Source organism: Dipteris shenzhenensis, chromosome 30 (assembly GCF_047967505.1).
Source record: "Dipteris shenzhenensis isolate YYH24624 ecotype China chromosome 30, Dip_SZ_1.0, whole genome shotgun sequence".
Lineage (NCBI taxonomy): Eukaryota > Viridiplantae > Streptophyta > Polypodiopsida > Gleicheniales > Dipteridaceae > Dipteris > Dipteris shenzhenensis.
In genome coordinates, this window is record NC_141625.1 from 12,883,037 (window position 1) to 12,902,488 (window position 19,452).

Sequence of the window (19,452 nt, forward strand, 5' to 3'; positions counted from 1 at the left end):
GATGTAGGGGAGAAGAGGGGGGTAGTTAGTGGTGACATGGCAGAGAGCAATGAAAGGGATAAATTTAATGAAGTGTCTGGTAGTAGTCAGTGCAGGAGACACAAAAGGAGAAACCCCACTAGCTAGGGCCCAACTTCCAAGGCCATATATAGCCCATCATCCCAATTTCGAAAAAAAACCACCGAGGAAAAAGTCAAAATGTGTGTGTGTTGTCCTAGACTATGGGAACCTTAAACTTGGATTCTGCAAGACGATGAAAGGAGTTCAAATGTGAGGCTTCGCCCTCTCTGGTGGAGGCTGTATCGTTCCGAGGGGGAAGCCGACTGGGAGAGGCTCCACCATTCAAAAATGTTTCTTATGCTCTCACGTTAGAGTGTTAAAAGTTTCAATTAGATAATTGTGTTTGAGTCTCATATCTTTTTGTGATGCTCTCAAATTAGTGTTAGGCTGTACTAACTTAGAGTGTTAAGGAGTCTCAATGAGAGGTTGAATGCCTTGAGCTGATTGTATGAATAGGCTCTCTTGGCAGCTCTCATTGTATAACGTTCTTTCACTCCCATACACTCTTCGCCCTTTCGAACAAACTTTCTTTGTCTCTCTGTTTATCTGTTTTCCTTCCTCACTCTCTTCTTCTTCATCCTCCATTTTCCTCTTCCCCCTTCCACACCCAAGCTCCATCTGCGCGTATAGATTGCCTTCAGAACGCACTAGCGCAAGCTCGTTCCATTAGTGTAGCACCAAGCTTCGCCTGCGAGAACGGATTAGATGGCGCGGCAGGGCCGCCCGGGTGCAAGTTCGCCAATCGGTGTGTAGCTGCGAGGTAAAGAAAGATGGGTGAGCACTGGGAGCAGAACAAGTGCTTGGGTGACAGAGCGGAGCGGGAAGCAAGTCGCCAGCAGCGGGAGGGGGCGGAAGGGACGCAGATATTGGACTATTGACCTCGCTTTCGCCATTGCTAGGATCAGCTGTTCAGGAAGGAAGAGCTCGACAGAGGAAAAGAAGCTCGAGGAAAGAGGCAAGATTGGGAAGGGGAGTTCAGGGACAGCAGAAGATTGCAAGGAGATCGAGGAGCAGTCCTCGCATGGCTCGGATTTGGCTCTCTTCGTAGCTTGATTGGAGTTGCATGGAGCTCCGAACAACTGGTAGGGATGATGGATTCCCGGCCTGGATGGAGGAGCACCTGACCTCCTCCAAAACCATCGAGGTTCCTCCCGGCAGGAAGAACAGCCTGTGGAACTGGAGGCCGATCCGTGCTCTAGCTCGCATCCGGCAGCAGCAATTCCACTGCGTCTTCTCCATCTTCGTGCAGACGGTGGATGGCCTGGCCTCGTCTTTCGATGGATTGCGATTGGTGGTTCAATGCCAGCGCAAAGACAGCAAATGGCAGACGATGCCCTCACGGGTGTACGACGGCGTTGCCGAATTCGAGGAGACTCTTCACGTCAAGAGCACCGTCTATGGACGCAAGAGCAACATCGACACCACCGCGATGAAATACATGCCGAAAGAATTCCTTCTTTCCGTCATCGCACTGGATATCGGCGAGCTTTGTCTCTGCAATTACCGCATTGATCTTAGCCGTCTCCTTCCTGCTTCTGTGGACGAATTTTGGGAGCCGAACAAGCCTATGAGCTCCACCGCAAGCTTCAAGCTCACAGGCCAAGCCGCAGGGGGTGTGCTTGTGGCTACCTTCGATTTCGAGGTCGTCAATAAGGAGCTACGGCCTGTGGGAGGAAACTCCAGTGCTAGGTTTCGGGAGTCTCCCCTCCGACGGGCTGTTCGCGCTTCGAAGAGTTTTCCCAACTCTCCCCATGGCTCTCCGTTCGCTCGGAGTTCTAATCATCACTTCACTTCTCCTTGCACATCCGACATTGACTTGAGCGATAGTCTGGGCATGGAGAAACTCGACCTTGATGAAAGAGACGAATGGTCTTCTTCCGACGTGGAGCAGTGCAGCAACTCGGACGAAGAAAGATACCTCGCTTTGCAAAACGATCCTCTCAACTTGGATGCTTCTGTGGACACGGAACCGGTGGCACCTTCTACTCCACGCATTTCGCAGGAAGGATCAGGGTCAAGTGACGGTTCCAGCACGGAGCTGCATTCCATCGCCAACGAGAATCGGAGATATGAAGAGGAGGCTGAGAGCGCCGTGAATTCGAAAAGAGACATTGACGCACCGTCTCGGCAACAGGACGTTGAATTGTTTCTTGAAGTTGAAAGTCACAACCATCACGATGCTAGTTATATACAAGAGCCTTTCAGTTTTCAGCTACAACATATGGGACAAGGAAACGTAACACGTGATGCTCCAGTTCCAAAATTTCGTGTAGTACTGTTGGAGCATGCAACGGAATTGCAGGGTCCCGAGGAGCATTATGAAAACGATTTGGAAGAAGAAGCTGTACAATTTTTGGCTGGCTATGACGATGACATAGAAAAGGAAGCTCTCGAGATGAATGAAGTCTTTGAACATGAAGCTTTTTCGCGTGAAGTGGAAGTGGTAGCTGAAGACTTCTTTGATCTTCTTGAAAGAGTAGAAGAGAATGTTGCCAATGCTCCCAAAGCTTTGTTGCCCAAGGAATCCGAGAAAAAGCTCTCCCCGGAGGGAGGATTCCAATCAGGTCTTTGTCAACTTGGAACTAATACAACCGGCGCAGTAGAAACCCCTGCATTTGCCGAGGCTGCGGGAGTAATGCTCCCCAGGAATGCAGACAATTATGCATCACATACTGATCCAGAGGACACTTTGGAGCTGCTTTCTTTTATTGAGGCAGCTGAATCTGAGATTAAGAAGGCTGCTCAAACGTTAGAGAGCAAGGCACGGGCAAAGATGGTGGAAGATGCTGAGACAGAGGCTCTGATGAAGAAATGGGGTCTCAGTCATGATGCATTTGAGTGCTCTCCGCCAAAGTCCTCACCTTTCAATTTCCAAAGCCTTCCTTCACGGCTGCCTCGTGCAGCAAACATGAAATCTGTCATCAGGCTAAGAGACGGAGGCAGCCTGAGAGCCATGAGTTTGCATGATTTCCAGGGACATTGCAACTTGGTAATGCAGGCTTCAAAACCTGTTGTGGTGCCGGCAAAGACAGGATCAAGTGCTGTTGACATATTGTGGCAAATGGCTTCAAAAGGTTTGGAAAACATGGCTATGCAGGCTTTTATCACGATGCCTCTGGAGGATTTGGCTGGGATGACAGTGGAACAGTTTGCAATGGGTGAATCTGCTGCACCGGACAGCAGGCTTGATGACATAGATGTTGGATATTTACCAATGATTCCCTGGTATTTGACTTCTTTAAGCTACACTCTATAAGGAATTACCAGCAGTAACAACGCATTCCCTTCAATGAATAGACAAGTCTGCTCTCTTTTTAATTTAAAGCTGCTCACCATAGGAGTATCTTTTGGATTAGAACTTGTAAAAATGTGATATTGCAATTCACAAAAACCTAGCTTTTAGTATTCCTATTCACGAGTCTGTCAGAAATTTATAAATGTTATCCTTTTGAGATGACTATTCATTGCATATAAATGACATCGCTCATGGTGAAAGTGTAATGAAAGCTAAAATTTGATGCTTGATGCTTCTTAAACACTTAGTTTAGGATGTTATCCGTCACAAAGTTACACTCTAGAATAATCATTAGGAGCAAATGACTCAACGCAGTCCCTCACATAAATAGACAAGTCTGCTGTCATGTTTAAAGTCGCTGAACTTAGGAAAATACTTTGGACTAAAACTCGTAAAATATGATCTTGCAATTTACAATTCGGAAACCTGGCTTGGGTATGTGTATTCACACATCTGTCAGAAATTGAGACCTGTTCTCCTTTTGAGATCTTGTTTTCAGATGATGACCTAATGCATGTCTATGACAATTATTCATGGTGAAAGTACAATGAAAGCTAGTATCTTGTGATGCTTCTTAAACACACTTGACTTCGTGATAGTAATAGTCACAAAGCTGTTCAAATTTGGGTTCATCTGCTGGATGAGTCTGTTGATATCAAGTACAACTATGAAACCTCATACATTTGTGAAATGGGTTTGCATGTTGTGATGTAGGCTAGTACCAATCACTTGGTGGATGTGTTGAGGTAGAAGGGTCAATGCCCCATTTGTGAGCCCCCATATAGGAGAGCATCGGAGCTTGACACCTGTATGGGTGAGGGGGCTGCTATGTGGGCACATCATAAGGTGACATGGGGGCACGTGAAAGTGCTAATTGAGCTAACATGGGGCAGCTTGTAGGTAGCAAGGAGCAGCCATATGGGCTAGCCACAAGGGCTGGAAAAGATTGTGAAAGCTGTGGGAATAGATCCGGCCCAGGAATCAGGCAGATCTGGTGGAAGGGAGGCAGCAGCCTTTGGGTTTGACGGGGCCCAGCATAAGGGGCCTAGAGAGGAGGCTTGGGGGCATATAAATAGCCCCAGCCTGGTCGGCAGAGGACAGGGCTAGTTGGGCATGGCAGAACAGGTCAGCAGTAGGTGAGGATGATCAGTCCAGCAGCTTGTGCAGGTGGCAGGCACGGGCGGCTGCCATGTGGCAGGTTGGCCCCACAGTAGGCTGATCAGCCCTGCCCAGCCTGGATTGCGAGATCTCGAAGTGGGTGGGGAAGATGTATCTCCTCACTTGGGCCCTTGAGCCCTGAACAATTGGGTGTGTCCACTGCCATTAGAGCGCACAGCAGAGGGAGAAGAATCAAAGTAGGAGTTGGAGCAGATAATCACCCACCTAGGGCACACTTCTGGCAGCACACCTGGCTGCAGATGTAAGGTACCATTTGAGGGGTATTTTGTGACAGTTTGTAGTTACTTGCTGAATACATCTTTGTAGATCTGAGTGTCCATGGTTGCATTACCTCCGTACACACATTTCTTTTGGAAAAGTCCCAAGTGTTAGTGATCGTGGTTATATTTCCAATGCATGGGAATGGCATTGAAAAGTTTTCCACATTGCTGAGGGGTTTCAAACAGTGTATCCGAGTCAGAAGTCCTACTTCAGTAATGTATCTTGACATCTGGAGGACCTGACCTTTGTGAGGAGGAGGTGCTTAGAATCGGACTGGTGTCTTTTGTGAGGTTAAGTTTGGAAGGTAGTTGTTAGTTAATAGTGTCATTCCAATTTCTTCAAGGGTATGGCTTTGTACATGTTGATTCCTACCTTTGGATGCAGTAATGGATCCATCTGATAGCTGGGAAGATTTGGAGGTGACAAGCCAAGGAGGTGATTAGACTCAGACTGGTGTCTTTTGTGAGATTAAGGCTGGAAGGTAGTTGTTAGTTAATAGTGTCATTCCAGTTTCTTCAAGGGTATGGCTTTGCACATGTTGATTCCTACCTTCAGATGCAGTAATGGAGCCATCTGGTAGCTAGGAAGATTTGGAGGTGACTAGCCCAAGGATACTCTGGATGCCTCGTGTAAAGTCATACAGCCTACAGACCTGGGATGTGGTGGAAGAATGGGAGGAAGGGATTGTGAGGTGTTGTCCATGATCATTAGATAGTGTGATTCAATACATTTAGTTCACCTGCGGAGTGCCGACAGAAACTCAGTACAAAGACTTTGTATAAATGGATGCTCAAGCATGTGTGGGTGTGTGGATTTGTATGTGTGAGAGCATATTTTTATACTATGGTCTACACCCACTGTTGAGAGCTGATGACATCAGTGGGGATGTCATAGTAGCTAGTGCCTGCTATGCGTGATGGAGTTTATGGTTTTCAATCTTACGAGTGACTATGGTGAGATTGAAACTGCACTATGTTGTGTTTTTAGAGGATGAGTTTGGGAATGTTCCTGGATTCATCTAGGTATATGATTCAATACATTTAGTTGGCAGATTTGGCAGATACAACTTTTGGAGCCTGGACGATTTTTAAAGATACATATGAAGCAAACAATTTGGAAAGGATTCGTTCGCTTCAGAACCAGTTGCTCACAGTGGGTAGCTTAGACGTATGGTGCATTGACTATAAGAAGAAGAAGAAGGTGGATTAGAGAATCATTCCAAGAACAAAAAGTCTAAACTCGAAGCAGCCAATGTAATGAAACAGGAGTTGTTTTTTGTGGTCACACTCAATAGCTCCAAGATTGGCATCATTGACGAAGGTGTAATGAGTCCAATATCGAGTGGTGGTCTGGAGATCCAGATTCATTTGTGATGGTGAAGGACAGCATAGGTTGCTCAAAGGGTGCCAAGAATGAGGCCATTTGCATCAGATGGGAAGTGGCCAGTAAGCAGCCACTTTGAGGTGGGATGTGGGGCAGTCGAAGTCATTGACTGGTGTGTGTGCTTTGGTATTCACAGCGAAGCTGATCTGGTGCGCAGGTATTTGGCTTTCTGCAACAGCAGGAAATGGGAAGAAAATAAAACCAGTATTATGTTGAACTCAGCTAAACAATTTGGTCACAGACCGTGGAAGCCTTCTGAACGACACAGGGAGGTTTCTCATGGCAGATGCATTCGGAGCCTCCTGCTTCTCTGTTGAAGATATTGGTGTCAAGGGCTCCTAGAAGATTGTGATCATGGATGTGATGCTGAGCAGGTTTGTTGCAGACTGTGTGTCGGAGACCGAGGGACCAAAAAAACAACAAGGATTACAGATGCCTTGTGTGAACTTAGGAAATTGATCTGAGTGGGTGCAGCTCTTTATGAGCTTGGTTTGGGAGACAGTTGTAAGTAATTTCAAAGTTTTTGGAAGAAGCGAGTTTTTGGAAATAGCAGGAAATGGGAAGAAAATAAAACCAGTACTATGTTGAACTCAGCTAATCTGGTGTGTACTTCTAGCATGTATTTGGTTTTCTGCAACAGCAGGAAATGGGAAGAAAATAAAACCAGTATTATTTCTGTGTAGATTTTTGGACTTTAGAATAACAAAAAATCTAAATTTGTACGATTGGATTTATTCTAGTCTTACAAAGGTATATATTATGTTGAGCTCAGCTAAACAATTTGGTCACAGACCGTGAAAGCCTTCTCATGGCAGATGCATTTGGAGCCTTCTGCTTCTCTGTTGAAGATGTTGGTGTCAAGGTCTCCTAGATGATTGTGATCATAGGTATGACACTAGCAGCAGACTGTGTGTCGGAGACCGAGGGATCAAAAAAACAACAGGGATTACAGATTACTTGGGTGAACTTAGGAAATCGATCTGAGTCGGTGCAGCTCTTTATGAGCTTGGTTTGGGAGACAATTGTAAGTAATTTCAAAGTTTTTGGAAGAAGCGAGTTTGTGGAAATCTATGTGGACAAGCCACAGCAATTTGGCAATATAAGTTAAATGGATTGAGGTTGCGGATATTGCTTTTTGTTGAATGGTTGTGATGCTTGGTGCGTTGCTGGATTTGATCTATTCCTAGCTTAAGAAGGGGATGACTGGATGGACCTGTTAATAATGGCCAGGTATCTTGAACATTTTGGTGAGTTCGTGACTTAGATTGGCGGTGCCTGCCACTGGTGTGCTGTGTGTGGTGCTGCGACTGTATGAGTTTTCCAGATTGCTTCCAAATTTGTGGCATAGGACCTGGAGGTATGAGAAATGCGGGAGATTGTATGGAATGATGTCGACACCTTTGGCATTTTCCCGAGAGCTTCTGAATGGGAGCAGATGGAGCATCTCTTTGATAGATGGAAGTTGGCCCACAACGAGTCATTAAGTGGTTTGTGGTAAAAGGGTCAATGCCCCATTTATGAGCCCCCATATGTGGAGCACATCAGGGCCTGACACCGCGTAGATTTATGGGTGATCATAAGGGTGACACATGGGCACATGAGAGCTCACATGTGGGCAGCTTATAGGCAGTTACACAGCCAGCAATGAGCAGCGTATGGGCTGCATCAGAAGTCACAAGGGATGGAAAAGATTTTGCAAGCTGTAGGCAAAGATCTGGCTCTGGAGGAGGGCAGATCTGGTGCAGGAAGGAAGCAGCCTTTGGGGATGATGGGGCCCAGTATAAGGTGCCTGGAGAGGAGGCTTGGGCCGTATAAGTAGCCGAGCATGGTTGGCAAATGACAGGGCCAGTTGGTCATAGCAGAGCAGGTCGGCTGTAGGCCATGAAGATCTGATCAGCAGGTCAGGCAGGTGGCAGGTGGCAGGCAGGTCTGCCTCACAGTAGGCTGGCTGGCTGCTCAGCCATCCATAGACCTGGTTGGCCAGATCTGGAAAGGGGTGAAGCAGCAGACCCCAATTATAAAAGGAGGGATGCATTCCGTCCCTTGGGCACTTGAGCCCAGAACAGCTGCCTCTCCATCAGCCTGCACTGGGAGAAGAACCACAGTGAGACTTGGAGCAGATAATCTCCCATCTGGGTTACAAATCTGTCAGCACACCTGGCTGCAGATGTGAGGTACCATTTGAGAGGTATTTTGTGACAGTTGGTACTTGCTCTTGTCCAAAACTGTGGAGCTTTATATACATACTTGCTTTGTTGCCTACATGCTCAGAACATCTCTCCTGATCTGTGAGTGCTTACGGCTGCATTATCTTTACACATGTCTTCTACGGATACTAGCCTGAGTGTAAGTGCTTCTGGTTATGTTTCCTCTGTGTGGATAAGGATTTCAGAAGCTTGCCAGTAACATGCAACAGTTAACGATCGTGTAATCGCAGAGTGAGACCTTCTTTAAACCTTATTGCGAGGCGTATTTGCATATGCACCTTAGAGAAATGGAGTCGCAACAGATTGGGTCCCTGTACCCAATGAGGGCCCTCTCCCCCAATATAGGGGAGAATTTGCTTTAAACTTGGAGAAGTTGAAAATACAAAAGACACTCCTCTTGAGTGCAGGAACACAACTTTGAGGCTGACACCTTGAACAAGGAGAGCTGATCCACAAAGCCTGAGAAACAGTCCAGCCACAGCCCAAGGCCTCAAGGTTGCCGGACGATGTAGACCGCTGCGAGAGGCTATCGAAGAGGCTAGTGCTGTCCACGGGCATATAGTAGAACTGCGTGAGTGAGAGGTGTGAATGGAGGTGAAACTGAGAACGGAAAGAGCTGAGATATGGATCTGAGAAAACTGAGAGATGAACTGAGTGAAAGCTGAGAGATAGAGCTGTGGAAAGAGCCGAGAAAGAGGTATAAAAGAGCTGTAAAAATGAAAGGAAGAGTTGCTGAAAGAGAACTCAAACCTCCTTGCTTGTGCTTGTTCAAAGCCCGAAATGTTGTGCTGCAAATCCATCCTCTCCTTGGGCCTCACCTGTATGGCGTCTTGGGCTGCTGGCTGGAGGAGGATAGGAGCTACACAAGGGGCTGAAAGCTGCGCTGGAAGACTGGGAACTGAATGCTGAGATGAGAGGCAAGGCCCCCCTTATATAGAGGGCTGCAGGGCTGACCCAACCAGCCCAACATGCCATTCAGCTGGTTGGCTGTGGTAGGGCTCAATTGAGCAGCCCTATGGGCCGAGTAGGGAGGGGCAAAGGCAGCCTATAAAAGGCACCTTCCCCAGCCCAAAATCCCTTGCTTGGAGCTGCCTTGCGTCTCCTACAATGGCTACTCCTTCCCTCTGCCAAAGGCCAGCCTTTGGGGCTCCTACCCTAGGCTATGACCTAGACCTAACAAACCCTAAGATGGAAACACTACAACTGCTGTCCTTCAATGGGTATCAGTCAACAAGGACTTATCCTAAAGCTTGTGAGATTGGCCTGCGTAGCTCGTGCCCTGGCTGTCGGCACTTCCTGGAAAGGTTTTTGGGTATTCCTAATTTAGCTAAGGAATGGTGCTACAGGAAGAGAGGACTATGTCCCTACTTTTTATAGCTCAATCATGGACATGATCTATGACTGTGAGATGATGTGGCTATCTGGACAATATATGTCTGTGAAATATAAGCTTGGATCCGTTTGCAGGAGGACCAATAGTACAATGTATATATGAGGATTCTAGGGTTTCAAAGTAACAGGTTGCAATCTGAAATGCAAATCATGCTCACTTGCTTTTAAATTTGTAAAATGTTCTTGGGAGATAACTAAGACGAATCTTCTCGCAGCTGTTGGTAGGAGGCAGTGTATCTGATTGTGCAATCTTTTGGTAGTAAGCCTTTGCAAAGAGGCATCTTGATCAGATTTTAGATGGAAAATGGCTGATAGATTAAATGAAGATGGCTATTATTTGTAGAGGTGCTTCTGCCCTCCATCTTGTAATAGCAAGGTAAAGATCTAGCACCTGTACCTAATATGAGGGTTAGGCTAGGCTTAATGGTGGGACTTATAATGTGTTAAATACATCTATGCTCACGCCATATGCGGGAATACACTGTCACTCCCCCACCACCTTGTTGAATTTAGTGATCCTCCCTCCATTACAAAGTTTGGGCCTGCACCTTACACTTGTTGGTCTCCCTGATGGCTCATTCAATTCTTTTACTTTCAGCTTCGTGCTTCAACAACGCAGATATACCATTTTTGGGGCAAATGGATATCATGTATTGATGTGCTTTCTCTCCCCTGTTCTTTATTTCAACATACATTGCTGCTTTGTTTATGTAAGCTAGCTACGGGCAAGCATGGAATTAGAAGCATATGTCTCCATGCTTGTATACACTGGAACATTTCCTTAGAAGTCTAGCTTGCCATGGATAGAGTTGTCATGGGCCCCAACCATATTTGTAATGGGTAAGAAGTCTATATATCACTCTCTTACTTGTGGTGCCAGTACCATCTATTGGGGGGTGGAAGTGTGGAATGAGGTAAGAGCAAGCGATATTGAGGGCATGCATGGAAAAAATCACTTCATTGTTGCACGGATAATTTTGCTAACTACTATCTATATCCTTAGGTTGGGCCTGATATTCACCAAATTGTACAACTGTTGGCTTCCTCGATGAAGGACTGAGCAATTACATCTTGGTCCCCCTGAAAGGCTAGATTGAGGCTTGTTGGAAAAGCACCTCCCCATCTCGAAGCCCCCATATGAGGAGAACATGGGGAAGGTGGACTTAGGGCTAGGGCTGCCACATGGGCAGCAAGCTCACAGCAAACTACGAAAGCATGGGGCTGGCACATGGGCAGCACATGGGCTGCCATGTGGGCAGAACAATGAAGGTCATACTGGCAAATCTAGAGCTCCGTGGTGGATTTCAACATGCCGGAATGAACAGGCGGCAGTACGGCTCATGTGGGAACAGATCTGCACATATTTAGGAGGTTGGAGCAGTGCGATGACGTCAGCAGCAGTATGGATTGTAGGCAATAACAGTACAGACCAGGAGGACGGGCTGTACGGACTTGTAGCAGTAGATCCAGGGGCTGGAGAAGACCAGGAGAATGGAGCAGTCTACAGGACCCTAGACGGGCATTGACAGGTCCTTAGGGCACGGACATGGCCTATACAGAAGGGGAATTGATAGGGCAGGTAGGCGCCTGTATGGAGCAGGTTCAGGTCCTGCAAGAAGACCCCAATTGGGGCTGCTATGGGCCTGGACCAGTGGCTGCAGGCCACGTGGCCTGGCGGCTGCAAAGGGGCCTGGTTGGGCTGGTCCAAGCTAGCCAACCAGGTCGGTTTTCACAGACCCCCGGGGGGGGTTGGGCCCCATTCGGTTGGACAGACCAGTATGGGTCGGCCAATAAGGGCTATTGGGGCGGCCTGTTTTAGAGGGGCATTTGCCCTATAAAAGGGGAGCTACTAGGGCTCACAGTTCACTCACCAGGGATCCAGTTGAGGGAGCTGCAAGAGAACCTGCCTCAGGGACAAGGGAGGTGGCAGACAAAGAGCCCGTAGGGATTAGGACCCTTGGCTGTCTTCCAAGGCAGCAAGGAGACTGGGAGTCAGGAGAAGCTTGGGCCTCACCATTGGCTGGACCCTAGAGCAGCAAGCAGGTCAAATCTTCTAGGCATTCAATGCCTCACAGTTGGCTGTTCGGGAGGATAGCTTGGATGTGTGTTTGTCGGCATGGTGACTGAGTCTACAGAAGCTCGACAAGGAACGCGGGGGCTCAGAGATCTAGAAGTGCCAAGGAGGTAGTAGGACAACTTTTTGATAATAAGGACAGAGGACCACGGTTTAGTGGGACTCTAGACTCTTTTGTATTGGTGGACGGAAATATATCTTTTGTTGGTTCTATATTGTCTCTTGGAGCATTGTCTATTTACTGGTCTGCACACATGCATGTTGAGTACACACAAGTAAAGAAGTTTTGGATTCCATAGTTAAACACTTCCGTGTGAATTCTTGGGCCCATGTATCAGTCTTCCGCTACGGGGTACCCTCTGTTTGCTTCATTTCTAACATGGTATCGGAGCCTTTATTGGAAGTTCACGAAAAGTGGAGACTGAAGGCAAGGAACGTGATGAAGGAAGACCTTGATTCATGCCTGGGGGGAATCTACTTGGACGTCTGCAGGATTGTGCCCTTTCATAGGCGCCTTGGTTAGGGGGCAACCAAGCCCCAACCAGGTTAGTGACTCGACCTGCTGGTCAGATTACACCTGACCTTGGGTTTGCCCTGGCTGATGGGGGAGCCCCTATAAATAGGGCCGTTCCCCCCTTGTTGTACCATCACTTGTACAAGGTTTTTGCCTAGCAGTTGAGGCATTTTCCCGGATCTCTTGTGCAGTCTGTGTGTGTGTATCTTGCATTTCACGCAATGTGTCTCTCTATTGCTGTTTAGTTTCCGCTGCACTCTCATAGGTTCTTGATGTCAATACATATTCTGTTGGCCGTATATGGAGGTATTCCCTCTCTAGATATGAAGTGTCTTTTCATACATGCATGCACATGGCGTGAACTGGCTCCTGGAGTGACATGTGATCTCAATCTATTTCTTTCCATTGTGTGGGAGTTGGCAAGAGCAAGCAACTTTTTTCTCTGACATGGTATGATGTATCATTTTACTGGTTTGGTAGATGATACATGCTTAATTGCTTTGATAATTACACAAAGTAGGAGATCCCATGGGTATTGGGAACTACCACACTCTCATGATTGGTCATACACGGGCCAAGATTTACGGGTCGGTACTAGATAGAGAGATCGGCTCCTACACAGAGGCATATCAGCAACGAGCATTGGGATAGGCTTGTTTTTGGAGACAACATTCCACTCTTGATCATATATTCACTTTGCAGGCAGTCATTGAGGAGGCAAGATCGAGATCCCAAAAAGTCTACGTCTGCTTTGTAGACTTCCGAAAGGCCTTTGGCACAGTCCCACAATCTTGCATGATTAGACGACTTTAGGAGATGCAAATTCTAGATGTCATGATTTGGGGGGTGATGAGTCTGTATAAGTCAGTCAAAGGGAGAGTACGTGCTCTTGGAGGCTTGTCAGGTTGGGTCGAGAGCACGATAGAGGTGAAGCAGGGATGCCTTCTCTTACTGACACTATTTGGGGTATATGTAAGTGTGTATAAGTCAGTCAAAGGGAGAGTACGTGCTCCTGGAGGCTTGTCAAGTTGGATAGAGGTGAAGCAGGGATGCCTCCTCTTATCAACACTATTTGGGCTATATATTGATGAGATCGCGGCATTCATTGACTGCTTGGGAGGTGAGGGATCATGGCTAGGTGATCTGATGATATAGATACTATTCTATGCAGAGGACATAATCCTTCTATCCTCCTCAGCAACAGGCTTACAAAGACACTAGATGCCCTAGAGGTGTTTTGTATATAGAGAGTTTACCTGACAGTTAACCTTGGCAAAACCAAGGTTATGATATTTAACACCTCATGGCCAACACGTCATTGACATAGCTTCAGCTATTGAGGAATGTCAGTGGAGATCGTACAGCCCTACACCTACTTAGGCGCAGTCTTTGTGGGGCTAGTCTTCATGATGACCCACGTAGCCAGGGCACGACTCAAACGAGGGCGGGGAGCTCTAGCTTCACTAGAGCAACAGTCCTTTCAAGCACATTTTCAGGACCCCCAATGAAGGCATGGCTATTTGACACATTGGTGAGGCCAAGAGACATGTAAGTAGCACCCTTATGGGGGTGTGACTTGACAGCGACCAAGTGGCGACGTTTCAAGAGGCTGCAGGCGTTCTATAAAAGATGTTTAAGTTGCGTGGCCTGGTCAGAATCAATAATGGGAACAACATGCTCTAACAACTGAGATCTCTCTAGTGCCACCCTCGGTAGCCTCCCCTACGTAAGGCCCAGACCTTATGAAAATAAGTAACCGTTTGGAAAATGGCATCAGTGTCATGGCAAACTCTACCTATATGATCTAGTGGGGAACTAAAGGCTTACTCGGAACCATCCTGGATCCCATGGTCATCAGTTAGCTAAGAGTGGGGCTTGCATGGCTTGGTATGCACACATTTCTAGATGTTTTGATAGCAAGGGCATTCAAATGGATCGTCTCCTCCCCTTTCAGATCCCTTTGTCCCACAGGATGAGCAGGCAGTTGCACAGGAGAGTGCTGTCATTAAATAGAAAAATCAGTCCCGAGATGGCTTTTGGACACACTCAGGGACAGCAAACAAGCTGAGCCTTTGCCACCCGCACTAGAGGTGCGCATAAACAGATGCATGGCAACTATTTGGCTGCAGCTTTGGTTGCTACTGCTTGCTATGTCACAAGGATGCCTTTGACAGCAAGGAATGGACGGATGCCATGAAGGCTGAGCTTGAATCCATTCATGCCAACAACACTTGGGAGTTGTGTTACTTGCCAGCAGGCAAGTGTGCCATTGGCACAAAGTGGGTCTACAAGGTGAAAAGGAAAGCTGATGGCAGTGTTGACTGCCTCAAAGCCCGCTTGGTTGCAAAGGGATATGCACAGCAGCACGGCATTGACTTTGAGGAGACCTTGGCCCCCACCTCATGCATTACTACTATCAGGTGTGTTATTGCTATGGTTATTACTATCAGGTGTGTTATTGCTATGGCATCTCATCAGCATTGGGAGGTTCATCAGCTGGACATCAAGACTGCCTTCCTTCATGGTGATCTTTAGGAAGAGGTCTATGCCACTCAGCCACCTGATTTTGACCAATTAGGTTCTGAAAATATGGTTTGCTGGCTCAGAAAAGCCCTCTATGGCTTGAAGCAGGCACCCCAGGCATGGTATGCGAAGATACATGCATTTTTGACAGGCCCGTCGCTCTCCGAATAGCCCAACCGAGGACACTGCTATGTGCAAAAGAGTGCATCAGAATTTTGAATTCTGCTTTTATATGTGGATGACATGCTTATCACTGGGCCAAATATGGAACAAATTGCAGATTTTAAGGCTGATTTACAGCAGTCTTTTGCCATGACAGATATGGGCCGGTTGCACTATTATTTGGGCATACAGTTTGCATATGTTGAGGGGGGTATAATGATGAGTCAATCCAAGTTTATTGGACAGCTCCTTGATCGCTTCCAGTTCAAGGATTGCAAGCCAGTTTGGAGCCTGGATTTCGTTTCTCCTCCGAGGATGGAAGTCCGCCATTTGATGCATCCCTTTATTAGCAGGTTGTTTTGCCTCACATACCTTTGTCATACCCAACCTGATCTTCAGTATGCCATTTCCCAACTCAGCAGGTACATGCACAAGCCTAGTACGCAGCATTGGCAAGCAGTGAAGTGGGTCTTTTGATACTTGAAGGCCACGCAACATTTGGGTTTACTCTATGGTTTAGAAGCCCCACTTGTTTTGCATGCATTCATGGACAGTGACTAGGCAGGATGTTATGACACTAGGGTGTCACACACCGGCGACTGTTTTATGCTTGGAGCTTCATGCATCTCTTGGTTCAGCAAGAAGCGGCCTACAGTTGCCACATCTAGTTGTGAGGCTGAGTATAGAGTGCTTTGGCGATTGCTAGAAACGCAGTGTTTCATGCGCACAAAGCATATTGAAGTCCACTATCACTATGTTCGAGAGCGACTGTCTGATGGAGACATCCAGTTGTCCTATCATCTATGTTCCCACCGAGGACAACTTGGCAGATCTTTTCAAGAAAGCTTTACCGCGTCCCAAGTTTAAGGCATTTCGACATGCTTTACACTTGGCTCCTTTTGTTACGTGAGGGATCACTCTGTACATATCATAGGTTGCTATATCCCTCTGGGACAAATATGTGCAACCGTGATGTAGTTTCGAGGTAATCCTGAGATATTTTTAGGATACTTCAGCCATACCATGGAGGGTAATTTGTTAGCACTTAGCCCTGGTATGAGCCTTGTAGGTTAGGTCAACTCTATGAGTTGACTTCTTTGGTCAACCGTATGGTTGACTTGGAGGCCATATAGGCCACCCTTTGTATTTTCCTCTTATCATTTGAGCAGTACTACGTTTTGCTCCAGCTTGTTGTTTGGTTCCCACATTCCACTCCTGTTGCGTTGCTTCCTGCACCCAACATTGCATGCCAGGGATAGGCAGGCAGATGATGGGCTAGAATGCTATCCATGGGATTGCTTTTTCACTTTTCTTAGCACTTGTGTGCTTTTGTTCGCTTTTCTTGGCGCCAGCGCAGCTGCTCACTAGGCGGTATGGGGTGCCAAGGGTGAGGTTTGGCTTGCAGGGCTGGCAGTTTCCACGAGGCTCTCAAGCCTGGGCTTAGTGGGGATGTTCAAGTCTAGATCAGCATGGTTGGGTGGCAAGTTGCTTGCACATGATTCTGGTGTTGTGGACCATGGTTCCGATAGACTTAGATCATGTCAGGGCATGATAGATGGTATCAAAGCTGCCCTATCGTGGATGATCTCGATTGTGGTTGAAGTGATCGCGAGTTATCCTGTAGTGACGAATTCCAGGTATGGAGCCAATTTGCAGTTTAGTTTGCGATTTTATCAGCTAGGGATGTGAATTTATCATGATTGGAGAGAGGATCTTAAATGTAGTGCAAGAACACCTTATGGTGAGGAATCAGTAGGACAGAAGTATAGTTATCTTGGAAAGGTGGGTTCTAGATTCGAAACCACTGTTGGAAGAGGAGCAATGGAGATTGACAAATCCCAGGTGATAGGGTGTTGCAATGAAGTGACCAGGGCCTGGATAGGCAAATCATAGGGGGAAGGAGATGTATGTGGGTGTCGAGTCAGGGAGAGGAGGCGGCAGAATGATGCACAATGGGCTTGCCTTGTTTTTTGGGAATTGTTTTTTTGGAATTTTGTTTTTGTAGATGCTTTAATTGCCAAAAATTCACCGTTTTACTTTTTCCATTGCAACCTTACTGAAATCTACAGCTCCTCCTCACTCTTAGATGCAGGCATCCTTCTTCATCATCATTGCTAGCTCCTCTGGCTGAGATTCTCTTGTGATTTTCCATCTCTACCCATCTGTTCTCAGTGCTGCTCTGTAGCTGCTGCTTCTTCTCGGCTGAATTCTTCGTCCCCTGTGCTATCCTCCTCTTCTACCATTCCTTGCAGCCATCACCTTCTAGTGGACGATTTCCCTTCATTGCACACGTGTGGGCAGAATTGAAGCAGCTTGTAGCGTGCAGTTTCAATTTTCGTGGGTATTTGGTGATGGAGAGCCACCACAATAACCTGAGTCCTTGCTTAGATTATTGTCTTGTGGAATCGGAGGACGAAATCACTTCAAAACTCATTCCACGAAGACTGGAAGCTGTCCTTCAGGAGATGAGAAGTTGCAAGAAAAGCTTTGGGAATCTCTTAGATATTATCAAACTCCATTGAATTAGAAGTATGTGACTGAAGGCTCACACTGTGATAAGTGTCGAAAATGTGTCTTACAAGCATTCTGTCAACACCATGTTCTTTATAAGCATAAGAGATCTCGCACCCCACATGGCTGTCCTTTATCCATTCCATCCATCCCACTGCTATCCCCCGCTATCCCCTGCTTCGTGAGTTCCAGCCCATTGATATGCTGCCCAGTAACCCGTTTGGACTGGCAAAATGGCCAGCTGGCCTAAACATTTAACAAAGGCCTGCGCCTGCTCAGCCCCATTTGGTTAAGACTCTGATCCAGCATTGTACCTGAAGCTTTTACTTTCGTAGGACGTTAACTAAGCTGGGCTCCTGTACTGATTGGTAGTTTGGAGATGTTTGTAGTAGGCAAGAGTTATATCCAGGTATCAAGAGCCTTTTCAATCAGATGATATAAACTGTACAAATAGCTAAGACACTCAAATAGTTAAGTTTTTCCAATGAAGCTGAAGAGAAGCAGGGTATCAGAGTAAGACTAACTGCATGCATGTTTAATGATATTCAAATTTGAAGGTAGCTCTCAGTTATCTTATATACGAAGGATCCCAAATCTCATCTTGTGTTGATCTTTGGATTCAGTTTGCAACATCTTTATTGATCGTATTGATGGACTATGACACTTGCCTATTTCGGATTGCAGGCAGGGTCCTTTCATGAAGGACAGACTTGCTGAACCAAGACAGTCAGTGGATAGGGAATATGCTGGCTATTCTCCCAACAATTCTCATGGAGCCAGAGAGATGGCTGATGAACTTGTTTCCCTTGCAGATCTCATACATGTAGCCTTGATAAAAATTGAAGCACTAGCCATGGAGGGACTAAAGATACAGTGTGATCTGTCGGAGAAGGCTCCTTACAGTATTGGGCAGCTTTCTTTAGATGGCAGGACTGAAAACCAAAATGAATGGACTCACCCTCTAATGAGAATGGGAGCTCCCTTTCATCCGGCTGCTGATCGAAAGGAACAAGTGAAGCATGGTCCTAATGCAGATTGTTTGCTGGAGACAACTATTTCTTTAGAAGAGTGGATAGAGCTTAATGTGGAAATGCACGAACCTGAGTATCAAAAGGACTCACAGGGAGCAGTGGCTTCACATACTCTCTCACACCAGTATGTGGAAAAAACAGATTGTATTGAAAACAAAGGCATGCAATTGCAATCGACATGTGAGAATTTGGGAAATCTGACATGGGCCTCACTGCATGGCACCCTTACTGTGGTTATGCTCGTGCAGCTACGGGATCCTCAACGGTATCATGATCCAATAGGTGCTCCAATGATGGCTTTGGTGCAGGCTGAACGAGTGCCTTGTGGAAAAGCAGGGTCAAGGGTTGCAAATGAAGAAGGCAGAGACACCAAACAAGACAGCGATAAGCATGGCACACGGGAGCTCGACAAAGTTAAAGAAGAAATTCAACTCAAGATAAATGGAGTCCATGTTTCAGGACTGAAACTCCCAGAGGACAAAAAAAGTGAAGGTTGGGGCAATAAGAAGCAGCTTCAGTCTGGCTCACGATGGCTCCTTGCCAATAATGTGGCAAAAAGCCCAAGGCATGTGCCATTTGGACCAAAACTTCCAGGAGCAATGGCCAATGAAATGGAAAGGGAGACTATTTGGAGCATCTCTGCTTGTGTGCATGGCACTGGTGCGACATGGAGGGATGTATCGGAGTTTTGCCCCCACATTAGAAATCCTGACCTTATTCTTGTGAATGACACAATCAGCGCTTGTTAGATCAGTATGAAACACCTGGATAAAAAATATTTCTCAGGTGATTGCCAAGTTGCATGGCATCTGACTTGCTAGTTTAACTTTAGATATACTTACTAGCAGAACTGTGCTCTC

The 19,452-nt window shown here is 46.7% G+C and overlaps 1 protein-coding gene across 1 annotated transcript in view; it reads left to right on the top strand.

Annotated features, from left to right (window-relative positions):
- The first annotated feature begins 590 nt into the window (after positions 1-590).
- Positions 591-19,452, top strand: part of LOC147881736 (protein PLASTID MOVEMENT IMPAIRED 1-RELATED 1-like) — a 19,063-nt gene continuing 201 nt past the window's right edge. The window contains exons 1-2 of the mRNA XM_087401756.1: positions 591-3,285; positions 18,246-19,452. The exon at positions 18,246-19,452 is cut by the window's right edge and continues 201 nt beyond it. Of these exons, the coding sequence (XP_087257882.1) occupies positions 1,124-3,285; positions 18,246-19,341 (3,258 nt within the window). The 5' untranslated portion in view covers positions 591-1,123 and the 3' untranslated portion in view covers positions 19,342-19,452. The remainder of the gene's footprint in view (positions 3,286-18,245) is intronic.